The following is a 19,227-nucleotide window of genomic DNA, read 5'->3' as shown; positions in this document are numbered from 1 at the left end:
CCTCAACTACTCCTTGTTCTAGCAAGTTCCACATTCTAACCACTTTCTGGGTAAAGAAGTTTCTCCTGAATTCCCTATTGGATTTATTAGTGACTATCTTATATTGATGGCCCCTCGTTTTGGACTCCCTCACAAGTGGAAACATTTTCTCCACATCTATCCTATCAAACTCTTTCATAATCTTAAAGACCTCTATCAGGTCAACCCTCAGTCTGTTCAATCTTTCCTGATAGGTATAATCTCTCAGTTCTGGTATAGAAACACAGACATAGAAACATAAAAAATAGGAGCAGGAGTAGGCCATTCGGCCCTTCGAGCCTGATCCGCCATTCGACATGATCATGGCTGATCCTCTATCTCAATACCATATTCCTGCTCTCTCCCCATACCCCTTGATGCCTTCTGTGTCTAGAAATCTATCTATCCCCTTCTTAAATATATTCAGTGACTTGGGCTCCACAGCCTTCTGTGGTAGAGAATTCCACAGGTTCACCACCCTCTGCAAGGCACAAGTCAGGAGTGTGATGGAATACTCTCCACTTGCTTGGATGAGTGCAGCTCCAACAACACTCAAGAAGCTCGACACCATCCAAGATAAAGCAGCCCGCTTGATTGGCACCCCATCCACCACCCTAATCATTCACTCCCTTCACCACCGGCGCACTGTGGCTGCAGTGTGTACCATCCACAGGATGCACTGCAGCAACTCGCCAAGGCTTCTTCGACAGCACCTCCCGAAGGACAAGAGCAGCAGGCACATGGGAACAACACCACCTGCACGTTCCCCTCCAAGTCACACACCATCCTGACTTGGAAATATATCGCCGTTCCTTCATCGTCGCTGGGTCAAAATCCTGGAACTCCCTTCCTAACAGCACTGTGGGAGAACCGTCACCACACGGACTGCAGCGGTTCAAGAAGGCGGCTCACCACCATCTTCTCAAGGGCAATTAGGGATGGGCAATAAATGCCGGCCTCGCCAGCGACGCCCACATCCCATGAACGAATTTTTTTAAAAGTCCTAAATGTCCTATCCTGTATCCTGAGATTGTGACTCCTCGTTCTGGACCCCCCCCCCCCCCCCAGCCAGGGGAAACATCCTCCCTGCATCCAGTCAGTCTAGCCCTGTCAGAATTTTATATGTTTCAATGAGGTCCCCTCTCATTCTTCTAAACTCGAGTGAATACAGGCTGAGTCGACCCAATCTCTCCCCATATGACAGTCTTGCCATCCCAGGAATCAGTCTGGTGAACCTTCGCTGCACTCTCTCTATAGCAAGTATATCCTTTCTACCTTGTAAATCATCCTTGTAAATCTTTTTTGCACCTTCTCCAGTGCCTCTATATCCTTTTTATAAGATGGAGACCCAGAACAGATGGAGTGGGGAGGGGAAGTACTTTGGACAGATAGTACTTTCCAAACCTTTCATCATCCCTCTTTATTCCCTAACTCTATATTTCCCTCACGTGTACTGAATTACCAACATTGATTTGTCAAAGATATTGTTGTTCACCCTGTGGGTCATGTAACCGAAAAATCATTTTTCAGACAACCAATACATATGTTTTAAGTCATGTGTTGGCGTTTTCTGCTCTTCAACAACGGAGATGTGACTTAATGGGACTTTACTGTGAGTGGGTGCAAACCTGCATGTGGGATTTGTGCACCAGAATGACAGTACAGTAGTTTTAAACAGTTGTTTTGACTACAAGACTTGTGTTCTATGTTGTTAAAATCAATAGATTTTGAAAATGAAAAATATAACCTGTAGAAGGCAAATTTGTGCTTAGAAGGGCCTCTGCCTCTACAATATTTGGTTCATGGTCAGAAATTCCTACATGTAAAAAGTGTAAAAGGGGAGGCGGGGTGAGGGAGGAAATGCACTGATATTGGTAAGAAATTCTTCGATCCACTCTATTAAAGTAATTATGCTTTTGTAATGTTTCAAAAATACAATCTGGACTGACCCCCTGGAACTGCTCAATATGTAAAGCCACATTTACTCCATAATTTTCAATATCTTTACTTAGGAATATTCTTTCTTGCAAGCCAAGAATTCCTCATTAAAATGATCCCTTTACAGGAACTGTTCTGTCCTGGTCAACAGCTCATTTAATTAGAGAGTCAATTACTTCTAATACTGCACCCATCATATCACAGGAGCAAGACTTCCTGGCAGCCTGGGTGCAACAGACCCCCTCAATACACATTGTGAAAATGGCTATTCTGACTGAGAAGTGCATCAAAGTGCAAAATCCATTCATGCCTCGACAATATTCCTATTACGGAATGATTCCGTACACGTGGATGTTGCTAGGTAAGCTTCTTGTTCAGCCACAAAAGTCCAGAATTGTATTGTTATCCAGCTTCCAATTTAACTTGGCTGAAATCCATTAATTTAAAAACCATTTTAGTTTCTATGCAAAATTTTGGCCGATATGATATCTTCTAATATCAAGCGTGACAATGCCTTTCCTTAAATAGGATATATTTTATTATTTTTGCAGCAGGAACACCAGATGATCTTTTGAATGGTCCTCTTTGATGAACAATGGGTTGTTCCATACAATTATAACATACAGTACATGTTTTTTTTATTTTTACCATCTTGTTTCCAAACCTAACTTGCATTCAGTATGTGGAGATGCCGGTGATGGACTGGGGTTGACAATTGTAAACAATTTTACAACACCAAGTTATAGTCCAGCAATTTTATTTTAAATTCACAAGCTTTCGGAGGCTACCTCCTTCCTCAGGTGAACGATGTGGAAATGAAATCCTCGAAATGAAGTCGCATTTATAATTCACAGAACAATGCTTGGTGATAACAGACAGTTTTTTCAACTGCCCGTTGCCAAGGCAATCAGTGTGCAGACAGACAGGTGTTACCTGCCAGGTCTCAGAATATACAAATCACCAAAAAAAACAACAAAAAAAAAATATATATATATTCTGAGACCTGGCAGGTAACACCTGTCTGTCTGCACACTGATTGCCTTGGCAACGGGCAGTTGAAAAAACTGTCTGTTATCACCAAGCATTGTTCTGTGAATTATAAATGCGACTTCATTTCGAGGATTTCATTTCCACATCGTTCACCTGAGGAAGGAGGTAGCCTCCGAAAGCTTGTGAATTTAAAATAAAATTGCTGGACTATAACTTGGTGTTGTAAAATTGTTTACAATTGCATTCAGTACAGAGAGAGTAAAAGCTGACAATTCACACATATCTACGCCTGAGTGAATCATGGTTTGTCTTCGTGCCAACTCTTGTATAAGAATCCTTTTAAATGGGTACGTTGTGTAGCCAATATAGCAGTAGAGCCGATATTTGAGATTAGGGCATTGATACTGGAGTAGTAAGTGTTCATTTGATTTATTATCTTGGACATAATAATGGGCTGAAATTCTGGGGGAAGGCCCCCTGGAGGCAGATCTAGGCTGGGTGGAATTTCCACCTGTCCCACAGATGTGCCCGACTCCTTTCGAAATCTTGGGGCCAGAGGCATTTGCATATTGTGCTTGGATGCCATCACCAATTATGGTGCTGATGGGGTGCCTGTCTCAGGTGGGGGGGAGGGTATTTCCCTGCCACAGCATAAATGGGCTAGCTCTGCCAGCTGAAGAAAGATTTGCATTTATATAGCGCTTTTCACGGCCTCAGGATGTCCCAAAGCACTTTACAGCAAAATGAAGTCCTTTTGAAGTGTAGTTGCTGTTGTAATTTTGGAAATGCGGCAACCAATTTGCGCACAGCAAGGTCCCATAAACAGCAATGTGATAATGACCAGTTAATCTTTTTTAGTGATGTTAGTTGAGGGATAAATATTGGTCACCAGGAGAACTCCACTGCTCTTCTTCGAATAGTGACATGGGATTTTTTACGTTTACCTCAGAGGGCAGACGAGGCCGCTGTTTAACGTTTCATCTGAAGGATGGCACCTCCGGCAGTGCAGCACTCCCTCATTACTGCAACATCAGTCAATACTGAAGTGTCAGACTATATTATGTACCCAAGTCTCTAGAGTGGGACTTGAACCTACAACCTTCTGACTCAGAGGTAAAAGTGTTGCCACTGAGCCAAGGCTGACAGCTTGTTTGTTAAAGATCGTTAAAAAATTTAAATTGAGGCCAGAATTTGAATTTCACGGTTACCCTAGGAAAACTGGCCATTTGACATTGAAAACTTCTCCTGAGGCCCTTTGCAATGGTGGCTGCCAGGGATGCACAAGTGCTAGGCACAAATGATGGGGAATATGTTGTATAACATTATTACTCCATTGGCATGGCATCATAGTTCGATACTGGTGTATATTATTTTTCTGGGTGGGTGTATTACGGACTTACCCCCAAATTAGCTATAATTTCTGACAGGCAGAAAAGGGGAGGGGAGTTGACATTATTGGGTCTCATGCCTGCCCACTTAGATAACAACAGCTTTGCATCTCCAGGGCTGCGGAATTTTGGGACTCATGTATAACTATAGTACAAATGGGTGTAGGTTTCTTGCACCAACATTATACAATCCCTTTGTGACATATATGCCAGTGTCAGTTTTTATACAGTGTTCTATAGATAGTAGAACTAATTCCACTTCTTGGTCCTAAGTTTCCTTGGGGGTCCGCTGAACTCCTGCCATAACCCTTGAGCCAACTGAAAAGCTGCAGCGGGTCGCTGCTGCTTGCAGGATTTTCCAGCATGCCTTTTAAGGGGCGGAACCTCTGTCTACCCCTTACAAGGCGAATGTCATCAAGGGCCACAGAGCGTGAGGCGGAACCTTACACCAGGGTTCCCACTTTCCAGGCTCATTTGGGACCCTGCGTAGTATTGAAGGTTGAGGTCTGAGATGAGGTGTACAAGTCTCCAAATGGACATAAGTGGGCCTCAAGTGGTTTGGACCGTCCAGTGAATAGAATTTGTTCTTCTACAATTTCTTGATTGGCCCTCTTATACAAGGGTACAGGGGGCTGATGATACGCCGGGTCCCTGTGAGACTAGGGTAGAGCCATTCTTGCTTCTACCCCCTCCTACATCACTGGTCTCATAACAGCAAGGCCTCATGGAATCCCCATTATCAGTCTGGGATCTGTCATATCCAGGTCCTGGCCTAGTTTCCAGCTGTTCTGCTGGAATTAAGGTGAAAGTTCAGTTGGAAGGGCTGTGGATTTTTGGTCATACAGATTTTAGTGTTCACCGTCAGCAATGGCACCACTCATCTTGTGCTGATCAGGCCAGCTGTCCTGAATGGCCTTGAGTAACTCATCAATCAGCCAGGTAATTTAACTAATCTCCTAGGCCTTCACCTCACCTCCAGTTCTAACTTTTACAATGGAGGCTTCCTCACTACTGGGCTCTTCTGACCACCACTTCATATATACCTTTTGTGGAACACCCTACACTCTGTAAACCAGTCCTGTCTTGTTTAGCACTATGGAATAAATTTTTATCTTTAAATCTTGAAAAGGAAAAATTTGCAGGGCCATGGGGAAAGAACAGGGGAATGGGACTAGTTAGGTAGCTCTTTCAAAGAGCCAGCACAGGCACGATCAGTAGAATGGCCTCCTTCTGTGCTGTATGATTTTATGATAGTGAGAGCAAAATTATGCAATCCAGCATGCACCCGAATTCCTGAAATATACTCCCCGTGTAACACTCCGTGTTGGAAGCACTAAAGATGAAAATTCACCTCTTTAATCGGCCGACTGGGGCTGTCTTAGAGGATTTTATTTTACTGCTTTTCCCTGGTCAATTGTTGCTTTAACTATTCTGATCTTTCTAACTGTGCCAGTGACGTAACTAACAGCCTCATGGAAAATGTCATACATCACTCTTTCCCCTCAGGTCTGATACTGCTGCTTAGTTCAATCACGTCTGCTGCCTCTCATAAAAATTCTGCCGATTACACCTGGTGTAGTATTCCAAGCCAATTTTATCTTTGCCTGTAATCTCTGTAAATCCACTGGTAGAGCTGCTAAGCACAACTTTATAGAAAAGAAGCATCAACTGCTGCCTTCTTGCTTCTCCAGCAGCTGTTCCTTCTTGTCCCTATCAAAGAAGCCTCTCAATCATCCTTTTACCCATTCCATCCTGATGGTACAGTCGATGGCTTTCCTAGGGATTTAATTTCATTTGCCTTAAAACCAGCTCACGTGCCAACTATTTATTAAGAGGTAGTCATTTTTTTGATTTGGCATTAACTGAGTGTACATGTTCCCAAACTTGCTCCTGGGAGTAAATATTTCTAAAAACGTTAAAACGCAGACCCAGCAGTAACTTGATTTTGCTTGTTAACTGCCTGTTAAGCAGCAATTACCATGTAATGTGCAAATTTACTCAGGATTTACTTGATTCCCACATTGCGGCAACTCCTCTCGTTTACATCTGATAGTAAGGCACAGGAAGGAGCTGGTACAGTACATGTTGGGGGCACAACAGGACATATTGTCTATAGGAGGAGTCTTTTGTGTCAACTGTGGCTCAGTGGTAGCACTCTCGTCTCTGAGTCAGGTGGTTATGGGTTTGAGTCCCACTCCAGAGGCTTGAGCACAAAATCTAGGTTGACAATCCAGTGCAGTGCTGACTGTTGCACTGTTGGAGGTGCCATCTTTCGGATAAGACCTTAAACCGAGGCCCCATCTACCCTCTCAGGTGGATGTAAAAGATCCCATGGCACTATTTCAAAGAACAGCAATGGAGTTCTCCCCAGTGTCCTGGCCAACATTTATCCCTCAACCAGCACGGCTAAATTAGATTATCTGGTCGTTATCTCATTGCTGTTTGTGGGACCTTGCTGTGTGCATACTGGCTGCCGCATCAGTGACTACACTTCAAAAGTACTTCTTCATTGGCCGTAAAGCAATATCCTGAGGTCGTGAAAGGTGCTATATAAATGCAAGTTCTTTCTTTCTTTGTGGAACTTTACAGAGTTAGGGGTGAGGATATGGCAGTGGACCTACCCACTCTATTTCCTTTCAGATTTTGATTTTGGGTGGTCCAGCAGAGGAAAATGCAGCCCCATATCTTCACAATTTCTTGTGTATTAATAGAAAACAGTGTTTGGCACAAAACAGACAGGAAATTTAGCACTAATTGAGGATACAATCTCGTATGCAATACAAGATCTGTAGCAGCATTGGTGCTGCGTGTGAAAAATAGTTAACACACAAAAAAAACACTTGACAATCGTGGCAAGTAGCCATTCTTCACGTAACACATTCATAGTATCATAATATGTTACAGCACAGAAGGAGACCATTTGGCCCATCGTGCCTCTCCCATTTTATTTACTTATACTTTCTATAAAATATTGAACTTTCTTGCTCTTCAGGAGTTCTTGTGTCGGTTCTGGACACCGCACCTTAGGATGGATATACTGGCCTTGGAGGAAATGTAGTGTAGATTTACTAGAATGATACCTGGACTCCAAGGGTTAAATTATGAGGAGAGATTACACAAACTAGGGTTGTATTCCCTGGAATTTAGAAGATTAAGGGGTGATTTGATCGAAGTTTTCAAGATATTAAGAGGAACTGATAGGATAGATAGAGAGAGACTATTTCCGTTGATTGGGGAGTCTAGGATTAGAGGACATAGCCTAAGAATTAGAGCCAGGACTTTTGGGAGTGAAGTTAGGAAACACTTCCACACGCAAAGGGTGGTAGAAGTTTGGAACGCTCTTCCGCAAATGGCAGTCGATGCGAGCTCAATTGTTAATTTTAAGCTTGAGATTGACAGATTTTTGTTAACCAAAGGTATTAAGGGAAATGCGGCTAAGGGTATATGGAGTTAGGTCACAGATCAGCTATGAACTCATTGAATGGTGGAACAGGCTCGAGGGGCTAAATGGCCTACTCCTGTTCCTATGTAATGAAAGGCGGTATGGCAAAGGAAAGCCAATTTTTTCTATCTAGATCCACCATGTCGTTCAATAATAGTTAGTAGATACAGCACAACTACAACAATAACTGCACACAGATCATTGGATACATGAAATATGATTCATTTAAGAATAAATGAACACAACAATTCACAATTTTTTTTGGTTCTAATTTCATGCTGTGCTGGAACAATTTTTGTAAAGTTAAAGTTATGGGGCTTGTTAATAGAAGATCTATGAATCACTCAAACCAAGATACACGTGCTCTATAAATACTGGACAAAAAAGTAACAATTTTTAAAATTATGAATGCATTATGTAGGTTAAGAATAAAGAATATGAATTAATATAGCACCTTATCACATCTATCAGAAACATCCCATAGTGCTTTAAAGACAATGAATGGCTTTGAAATGCAATCACTGTTGTTATGTAGGTGAATGTGACAGCCATTTTACACATAGGAAAGTGGCCTGGACCCACAAAAATGTGGAAAGGTCTTTTTAAAGAAAGTTTTACTATCTGCCCTGGAAGTGGGTGGGTGGGCACCAGAGATGAGCCCATAGTGGCACAAGTGCCTGCTATCTCCATGCTAATCAGGCTCCACAGACTCTAATGGAGTTAGCGCTAGAGGGCACCGGCAGGCATGATCTTGGCGTAACTCCTGGGTTTGTGGCCTGCAGACTATTGGGGCCATGCTATTTAGAGACTATGGACTGTGCTGTGGATGCTTTTTCTTATGTTATCTTTCAGCTACTGAAAAAATTGATTGAAGTCAGTGGCTTAAATTAAATTTGTTGCTGGTTGCACTTTTGGCAGAAACAGATTGAAAGTGCAGGAACATTTCGTGGTCTGCACTCAAACTCAGAAAGACTGGAGTTATACAAGAAAAAATTTCTGTCCTGCTGCTGTGATTAACTCCTGCAACTCTATCAAACAAACATGGTGGTTTAAGTGCAGCATAACTGACAAACTGAAATCTTACAAATTCCTACTCCAGGATCATCCTTTCTCCAGCATCCTTTCTCCTAACCAACTATCTCTTTAAACCCCTCCCCCCGCTCCTTCCACCCTCACTTCCAACAACAAGTGCAAGGACCTCACGGACCTCTTCGTCACTAAGATCAAGATTATGGGACGGCTGACCAGCGGAGTGTGCTGCCCGTCAATTGGGCAAAGGAGGCCCTAACCATTTGGAGCTCGGACCTCATTTAAATTTCGCCGGCGAGCAGCACGCCCCGAACAGGCTTCCCGCTGCAGCTCGTCAGCTCTGGGTCGGCACAATATTGGGCAGCTTGAACGTTGCGCCAGCCCACATTTAGGTACTGAGGGAAAGGGGTGGGGGTAGCGAATGTGGAGGGGATGAGCCTGGGCCGGCAGCGACCTGCAGTATTTCTGTGAAGCACTCCTGCTCTCCCTGGCTCCACAAAAATATAACCCTCTATGGACTGCTAGTAGGCCGCCCATCGCCAGGAGACATGGGCAGAACATGCATAGCGCACACGCCACCCATGTGTCCAACCCTAACTCCCCTCCCTCCCCGTGCACTGTTTCCCTGAGTTTGGCCTCTTCTACATCCCCCTCTCTTCATTCCATCAATGACAGCCGTGCCTTCAGCTACTTAAGCCCCACACTCCAGAATTCCCTCCCTAAACCCCTCTGCCTCTCCACTTCCCTCTCCTCCTTTAAAACCCACTTCTTTGAGCAAGCTTTTGACCGCCCTTCCTAATACTTCCTTCTATGGTCAGCATCTACTTTTTTTGATTACGCCTAGAAACATTTTTCTATATTAAAGGTACTACATAAATACATGTTGTTCTTGTCGTTGACCCAACTTTTCCAGAAATAAATCAATATATAACTACAAAAAAATGCAGATAATGTAAATGTAAAATTGCCATCAGATTTACAGATAAGCTCCATCATTTCATCTCAGATAATCTTAGAAATCTCTGTAGAGCAGTTTAGCTGGCTACATTTGTTTTAGAAATATAAACTTGGAAATGATCCTGAGCGATGTTATTGCACAAACACTAATTCTACTGATATCAAATTCTTCTCTCTGCCATTTGAACAGAGCACTAAGCCATTTAAAATAAATGGATTAACACCTCCAATAAAATAGTACTTAAAGGAATTTGATATGAGTGCATTAAGCAAATGATAACATCATTCACAGTCTTTCCCAGACAATAGTGAGTAATATTTGCCAGTGAGACAATGCAACTAAAGAAATCCCAAATACAGTGAACAAGTATTGGGCTGAACTTGCCTCTGGATCTAAAGTGGAGAAAAGTAACTAAATCTTTACGAAAATATTCACATATTTATACAAGAAAATGTTACCCACGGTCATAACAATTGAATTCACCAGTTCATGCCATCTGGGTTGCCATGGTCTTTTCTTCTGCTAAGAGTTATGGGCATTTTATCTTACATGACCCTTTATCCAGCATTCTTAGCAAGAAAATAAGTATGGCTAGGTAACTAGGAATACTTGACAAGTGAAAACAATGTTGTCTGAAATGAAGACATAGAAATAGCTAAGAAAAAAAATCATAGTGCATAAAGGGACAAAAATGATTTAATTCATTAAGAAGAGTTTAGTCCCTTTAATAACTGTTGCAGTGTAGGCAGTTTGGTCCAGCAGAAGGAACATTACCTTTTTTGCAATTGAAACCTTCCTGTAAGATAAAACATTAATGCCCTTCCATTGGTTGCAAGGTTAGGTATTCTCATACAAATCATTCAGGAACTTACCACTGAGGTAAGTGCCATCTGAAAACTATAGATGCGTGCCAAGCCAAAATCAGCCAGCTTGATTTGGCCACTGCTGGTTACAAGTATATTTTGGGGCTTCAAGTCTCGATGAACCACACGGTGTGAATGAAGGAAGTCTAGTCCACGAAGCAGCTGGAACATCATATCCTATATGAAAGGAAAGGGAAATGGGACATTAATGTATTAAAAAATATTTTTTAAAATCCTATTCATGCTATATTTTTGGTTTAAAAATGTCAAAAATCATAGAGCTTAATGTTTTTATTTTTTGCTTCTTCTCCCCTTAAAAATAAGTCTCATCTTTGGCACTTACACCCCTTCAGCAATTTCTAAGTCCACCGCTGTTACAAAGTACACTTTACTGCACTGCAATAAAAGTGATCAAAGTCATTAAGACGCACCTGCATCTTAAATTATGACACATTTGTGTCCCTTTACACTTTTACATAGAAACATAGAAAATAGGAGCAAGTATAGGCCATTTGGCCCTTCAGGCCTGCTCCGCCATTCAAAATGATCATGGCTGATTGTCTAACTCAGTACCCTGTTCCCGCTTTTTCCCCATATCCCTTGATCCCTTTAGCATTAAGAAATATATCTATCTCCTTCTTGAATACATCTAATGACTTGGCCTCCACTGCCTTCTGTGGTAGAGAATTCCACAGGTTCACCATCCTCTGAGTGAAGAAATTTCTCCTCATCTCGGTTCTAAATGGCATACCCCGTATCCTGAGACTGTGAACCATGGTTATGGACTCCCCAGCCATCAGGAACATCCTCCCTGCATCTAGTCTGTCTAGTCCTGTTAGAATTTTATATGTTTCGATGAGATCACCTCTCATTCTTCTAAACTCTAGTGAATATAGGCTTAGTCGACCCAGTCTCTCCTCATACCTCAGTCCTGCCATCCCAGGAATCAGTCCGGTAAACATTCATTGAGCTCGCTCCATGGCAAGGACATCCTTCCTCAGATAAGGAGACCAAAACTGCACACAATACTCCAGGTGTGGTCTCACCAAGGCCCTGTATAACTGCAGTAAGACATCCCTGCTCCTGTACTCAAATCCTCTTGCAATGAACGCCAACATACCATTCGCCTTCCTAACTGCTTGCCGCATCTGAATGCTCGCTTTCAGCGACTGGTGTACAAGGACACCCAGATCTCGTTGCACCTCCCATTTTCCCAATCTATCACCATTCAGATAATAATCTGCCTTTCTGTTTTTACAACCAAAGTGGATAACCTCACTTTTATCCACGTTATACTGCATCTGCCATGTCCTTGCCCACTCACCCAACTTGGCTAAATCACATTGGAGCCTCTTTGCATCCTCCTCACAGCTCACATTCCACCCCAGCTTTGTGTCGTCTGCAAACTTGGAAATGTTACATTTAGTTCCCTCATCCAAATCATTGATATATATTGTGAATAGCTGGGGCCCAAGCACTGATCCCTGTGGTACCCCACTAGTCACAGCCTGCCACCCAGAAAAAGACCCATTTATTCCTATTCTCTGTTTCCTGTCTGTCAACCAATTCTCAATCCATGCCAGTATATTCCCCCCAATCCCATGTGCTTTAATTTTGCACACTAACCTCTTGTATGGGACCTTATCAAAAGCCTTCTGAAAATCCAAGTACACCATATCCACTGGTTCTCCCCTATCTATTTTACTAGTTACATCCTCAAAAAACTCCAGTAGATTTGTTAAGCATGATTTCCCTTTCATAAACCCATGCTGACTTTGTCCAATCCATTAATGCCCTCCAAGTGTCCTGTTATCACACCTTTAATAATAGACTCTAGCATTTTCCCCACTACTGACGTTAGGCTAACTGGTCTGTAATTCCCTGTTTTTTCTCTCCCTCCTTTTTTAAATAGTGGGGTTACATTTGCCACCCTCCAATCTTTAGCCTAACTGTTGTCTTCACATGTCTTTATATCTTTACTCAAGCTGTGTTTAAGCTGACAAAAGTTTTTAGGGCTGTGTCAGAATACTTGAAATTGTTGGTTGACTTTCGCTGATTTTCTAGGTTGGCGTGTATACTATTGTTTTAATTAGCTCTCTTTCTCAACAGTCAGTATTACATTGGAATGACTGAACTGCAAAAGTCAGCAGGCAGTTTGCAATTAAGAACACTGTACATGCGATATCAAAAGTACAAAATAGGAGAACTTGAGCACATTTGCTCATCAGAATATGTTAGTGCTTTTTTGTAGCAAAACTATGGTGATTCAGTGCAACATAATGATATTGAATTCACAATACAATAAAACATGAAAATCCCTTAACTGACTGAATAAACAGGAAACCAAATCGTTTCACATATTAATGTAAAATGTTTTTAACTGAAGATGTTCTGGTCTTTAGTTACCATTTTTAACAGTAATGCACTTTCAGGTGACACACCTTTTTGGTTTTTGACTATAACAAAATGTTTTTAACACTTTAAAGAGAGCAGTAGCACTTCAAATAAAAGTTCAACTATTTTGTTTATTTGAATAATATATTGTAAATCAAGCAATGTTCAGTAGTTTGATTTTGCTGGTCCATTTCTTCTTTGTAGCATAAAAATTGTCAACATTGTGAATATTAATTTCATGACACAGCATCAATCGACATCGGATCAAACACCTCAGTGTTATCTTATTTTTATTTTTGTTCAACAAAGTGTTGAACAATTGGTAAATGAATTTGCAATTTCTAATAAGAGATGAAAGCCTTCATTAGTAGAAAACAGAAAAAACATGGTTATGAGCAAATTAGAAAATGTGTGAAAGATTAACACACTAGTGAATTAATAATTGAGAAGCACATAGAAACAGGCGGCTTTATTTGCTGTATTATTCTCTATAACAAGGAAGGGCTAATAGATTATTGGCCAAGATGTGGTATTGATACTGAGAATCAATCGTAGTTTCAGGCAGGGAGGTGAGAGATATCAGTGCCAGAAAACAGACCTCAAAGGGTAATTTTATGAATTCTCATCCTTGCCTGTTGGGAGAGCATATCCAAATTCGAGCATGCCTCCATTTAATTCCCCATCCATTAGGGATGGAGATATTTGGGGTCTTACCCCCAGATTCCCAATATGCGCTCCAGTGAAAGAACTTTCAATTCAGGAGTGCAAATTTGTAAAATCACCCCTTTTGTTTCCATCTTATGCATCAAGTGTCCAAGATCAGATATAACATAAATCAGGTGCAGTGTAAAGCTCCTGATTCACACTGAGACGAATAGAGGAGAAAAATTCCCACTCTTAAATACTATGCAGTCACTGGGCAAGATTTTAACAGTGAAAAATGGGTGGGCTGGGGGCAGGGAGGTATTCAAAATTGCAACCATTTCAGACCAACCTCCAACTCGCCAACACCCGCCCATTTCTGGTTTTCACTAGAGCGGGATGAGGGGCGGGTGACCAACCCGCTCCCAGGAGGTGGGTCAGGCCTTAAAACCTTTCAAGGAGGCTTCGGGGCCCACCCGCCCCCAATCCCCCCACCATCGATCACAGACCCCCGATGCCCCCCCCGAACAATTGCGGACCCGCGCAATGACCCCTGATCCCAACACCCTCCCCCCCCGTGACTCACCCCAGATCCATCCCCCCATGACTGATGACCCCAGTGCCAACCCATGCACCTGTGCCCCATGCCAATTCATGCCCACCCATGCCCCCGTCCCACCCTTAATTCCACCCGCCCCCTCCCATCCATACAAACATAGACTTACCGGAACACATCCTCTCCCTGGCTGGTCTCCCATCTGACTGAGACCAGCCTGTCAATCAGGCCGGTCACTCGGACGGTAAACCGACAAAAAAAAAGACATCCTTACGTCAAAATCGTAAGGATTTCCGGGTTTCCCATCTGCAATTTGACCCCCCTGTCCCCTTCCTGGCTCAGGGTCAAAATCATGCCCACTGTGTCTAGGCTCACAAATGAAAACTTGGAGAGGTATTGGATCCCATCATGAATGAGTAGGGAAGATTTCTCTGGCTCCTCTCTGCCCTGATGCTAGAAAGGAGCAGCGTACCCAAAGTGCACGACTCCTGTTCAGGCCCCGGAACGGAAGTATTTTTCTTTCCTGGGCCATTCCACCTTCCACAAGCTAAAAGCCATCCAAAAAGATTTTGGTTGGTGTTCTCACCTGCACCATCGTCCCAGTCCTTGTTAGACTACACTGGTTCCCCATGCCCCAGATCCTCCTCCTTGATCATGTATTGGTAGAAGTGACCACCGCACAGTCCTTGTGGAGGCAAAGTCCCGTCTTCACACTGAGCACACCATCCAACATGTTGTGTGGCACTACCACCGTGCTAAATGGGATAGATTCAGAACAGATCTAGCAGCACAAAACTGGGCATCCATGAGGCGCTGCAGGCCATCTGCAGCAGCAGATTTGTATTCCAGCACAATCTGTAACCTCATGGCCCGGCATATTCCTCACTCTACCATTACCAACAAGCCAGGGGATTAACCCTGGTTCGATGAGGAGTGTAGAAGAGCATGCCAGGAGCAGCACCAGGCGTACCTAAAAATGAGGTGCCAACCTGGTGAAGCTACAACACATGCATGCATGCTATACAGCGGAAGCAACATGCTATGGACAGAGCTAAGCGATTCCACAACCAACGGATCAGATCAAAGCTCTGCAGTCCTGCCACATCCAGTCATGAATGGTGGTGGACAATTAAACAACTAACGGGAGGAGGAGGCTCTGTAAACATCCCCATCCTCAATGAGGGCAGAATCCAGCACATGAGTGCAAAAGACAAGGCTGAAGCGTTTGCTACCATCTTCAGCCAGAAGTGCCAAGTGGATGATCCATCTCGGCCTCCTCCCGATATCCCCACCAGCAGAGAAGCCAGTTTTCAGCCAATTCGATTCACTCCACGTGATATCAAGAAACGGATGAGTGCACTGGATACAACAAAGGCTATGGGCCCCGACAACATCCCGGCTGTAGTGCTGAAGACTTGTGCTCCAGAACTAGCTGCGCCTCTAGCCAAGCTGTTCCAGTACAGCTACAACACTGGCATCTACCCGACAATGTGGAAAATTGCCCAGGTATGTCCTGTCGACAAAAAGCAGGACAAATCCAATCTGGCCAATTACCGCCCCATCAGTCTACTCTCAATCATCAGCAAAGTGATGGAAGGTGTCGTCGACAGTGCTATCAAGCGGCACTTACTCACCAATAACATGCTCACCGATGCTCAGTTTGGGTTCCACCAGGACCACTCGGCTCCAGACCTCATCACAGCCTTGGTCCAAACATGGACAAAAGAGCTGAATTCCAGAGGTGAGGTGAGATTGACTGCCCTTGGCATCAAGGCAGCATTTGACCGAGTGTGGCACCAAGGAGCCCTAATAAAATTAAGTCAATGGGAATCAGGGGGAAAACTCTCCAGTGGCTGGAGTCATACCTAGCACAAAGAAAGATGGTAGTGGTTGTTGGCGGCCAATCATCTCAGCCCCAGGACATTGCTGCAGGAGTTCCTCAGGGCAGTGTCCTAGGCCCAATTGTCTTCAGCTGCTTCATCAATGACCTTCCCTCCATCATAAGGTCAGAAATGGGGATGTTCGCTGATGATTGCACAGTGTTCAGTTCCATTCACAACCCCTCAGATAATGAAGCAGTCCGAGCCCGCATGCAGCAAGACCTAGACAACATCCAGGCTTGGGCTGATAAGTGGCAAGTAACATTCCTGCCAGACAAGTGCCAGGCAATGACCATCTCCAACAAGAGAGAGTCTAACCACCTCCCCTTGACATTCAACGGCATTACCATCGCCGAATCCCCCACCATTAACATCCTGGGGGTTACCATTGACCAGAAACTTAACTGAACCAGCCATATAAATACTGTGGCTACGAGAGCAGGTCAGAGGCTGGGTATTCTGCAGCGAGTGACTCACCTCCTGACTCCCCGAAGTCTTTCCACCATCTATATGGCACAAGTCAGGAGTGTGATGGAATACTCTCCACTTGCCTGAATGAGTGCAGCTCCAACAACACTCAAGAAGCTTGACACCATTCCAGGATAAAGCAGCCCGCTTGATTGGCACCCCATCCACCACCCTAAACATTCACTCCCTCCACCAGTGGCTGCAGTGTGTATCATCCACAGGATGCACTGCATCATCTCGCCAAGGCTTCGTCAACAGCACCTCCCAAACCCGCGTCCTTTACCACCTAGAAGGACAAGGGCAGCAGGCACTTGGGAACAAGACCACCTGCACGTGCCCCTCCAAGTCACACACCATTCTGACTTGGAAATATATCACCGTTCCTTCATTGTCACTGGGTCAAAATCCTGGAACTCCCTTCCTAACAGCACTTTGGGAGAACCTTCACCACACGGACTACAGCGGTTCAAGAAAGCGGCTCACCACCACCTTCTCAAAGGCAATTAGGGATGGGCAATAAATGCTGGCCTCGCCAGCGACGCCCACATCCCATGAACGAATAAAAAAAACCTCCCAAACCCACAACCTCTACCACCTAGAAGGAAAAGGGCAGCAAGCACATGGGAACAACACCACCTGCATATTCCCCTCCAAGTCACACACCATCCTGACTTGGAAATATATCGCCGTTCCTTCATCATTGCTGGGTCAAAATCCTGGAACTCCCTACCTGACAGCACTGTGGGAGAACCTTCACCACATGGACTGCAGCGGGTCAAGAAGACGTTTCACCACCATCTTCTCAAGGGCAATTAGGGATGGGCAATAAATGCTGGCCTTGCCAGCGACGCCCACATCCCATGAACGAATTTTTAAAAAATGCTTTCTCTCCTACCAACTACCTCTCTCCTTTTCTCTTGCTCGGTGTCCACTCATTATCAACCGCCATGCAAAGCACAGTGAATGTTTTAATGAACACGAGTGCTATACAAATGTAAATTGTTGTTGTTTTAACTGCTATCACATTTTAACATCTTGGATAAATTGTAGAAGGACCTAGCCTTGCTTAATTCAGGACTACACAATCTACTGTCAATCTAATACCAGTTAAAAATCACTCATCTTGTTCAGTGAAGGAACCTCAGCTGCCAGAAAGCCTTTTCTTCTACCTAACCTTTGTGTAGGGAATTAAAATCAAACCTTGTAGGAACACAGATAATAGATTTAAGCTAACACGGAAATGTCTCAAAGAATGGAAGCGTTCTTCTCAGCGCTGATCAAACTTATTTTGACCTGATTTCAAGCTACTAATGTTGCCATTTGAATTTGATTTGCTGTGACTAGAGCAAGGATGCAGGGAGAAGCTTATGTTTATTTAAAATATATTTATTTTGAAAATGAGGGATCTATTTAGATACTTTTTAATAAAAAAGGTTTTATTTTTATAAATTGAGTTTTGAGACTAGCTAATAATATTTTAGCATTTGACTATTATATGTAGTGTATATATGTTTAAATAATCAGACAAAGCTATAAATTACAGTTCTAACTATATAAACCACAGATAAACATCTGGGAAGTAAAGGTTAAAGTATACACATTATACATTATTTTGTGATCAACAATTTTTAAAGGCTTTTCTTAAAAATGAAAACAATCCCATTATTCACTCTTCTTTCAAATGTAATTAATGCAAATATAATGACTGTGAACTCCATGACCCACAACCTTACTAAACCGAACAAACAATATCATCCATGTAAGCCAAGAGCACAGAAAATGTTTTTTTCCCCCTGAATGCTTGCTTGTCTTGTTCATTTAGGATCTTAATGGTACATTTCAATGCACTGATCAGCAGTTTTGTGAAGTGTATACACCAAATAATAAAAAGATGGTGTCTGATGGCTCTATTCGTCTGTGGTTTATTGATAGGAATTATTACAAGTGGAATTGGTATAGTTGTCTACGAGTTCCACTTTTTTGCTTTATGTCATTAGAGTTGGCCAAGCAATAATTGTGCTTCAAAAACTATTGATTATTAAAACTGGAAATCCAGTTATGCAAAAATAATTACAACATAAACAAAATTAATGCACAAATATTTTAAGATTGAATGAGTCAAAGATTCAGTTATAAAATGAAGTAAGGAACATTTATGGCTTTCCCTTCTTAATTTTCAGGAAGTGAATTTTCTTTGATTCTGAAATTACACTGTGGGATACCAAGCTATAAATGTTTAATACGTTCATCTGAAATTCCTTTCATTACTACTTTAGTGTTGTTGTTAACCCATTTCGCATAACATTATTGCATAATTTTTATTCGACGTCCCATATGTGTCAGGTGACCATTTTTGTCTTGTTTCTATTTTGCTTTTCCCTCTGTTTCTCTTTCACTTCAACTATATTCTCTCTGTTTGTTCTTAGTGCTTACGGTTTTTGCTATTTAGTTCAGACAGAATATCTGAAGGCAGAGGGAAGGCAAGCAAGATACTTTCATTTAATTGAAACAACCATATTGTGTGGTGTAAATATGATAGACAACAGTCTCAATGATAGACTAAAACACAAAACACTCAGGATTTGAAATTATGCTGCACGCCAGATTGAATCATAGAATCATATAGAATCATAGAAGTTACAACATGGAAACAGGCCCTTC

The 19,227-nt window shown here is 42.7% G+C and overlaps 1 protein-coding gene across 4 annotated transcripts in view; it reads right to left on the bottom strand.

Annotated features, from left to right (window-relative positions):
- Positions 1 to 19,227, bottom strand: part of cdk6 (cyclin dependent kinase 6) — a 213,743-nt gene that overhangs the window by 100,843 nt on the left and 93,673 nt on the right. For all 4 annotated transcript variants that reach the window (XM_068003147.1, XM_068003138.1, XM_068003155.1 and 1 more), the window contains exon 4: positions 10,636 to 10,803. In XM_068003147.1, coding sequence (XP_067859248.1) covers positions 10,636 to 10,803 — 168 coding nt within the window. The remainder of the gene's footprint in view (positions 1 to 10,635; positions 10,804 to 19,227) is intronic.

This window comes from Heptranchias perlo, chromosome 2, assembly GCF_035084215.1.
Source record: "Heptranchias perlo isolate sHepPer1 chromosome 2, sHepPer1.hap1, whole genome shotgun sequence".
Lineage (NCBI taxonomy): Eukaryota > Metazoa > Chordata > Chondrichthyes > Hexanchiformes > Hexanchidae > Heptranchias > Heptranchias perlo.
Note: the sequence above shows the minus strand (reverse complement) of the source record. Positions and strands in the feature narration are given on the sequence as shown.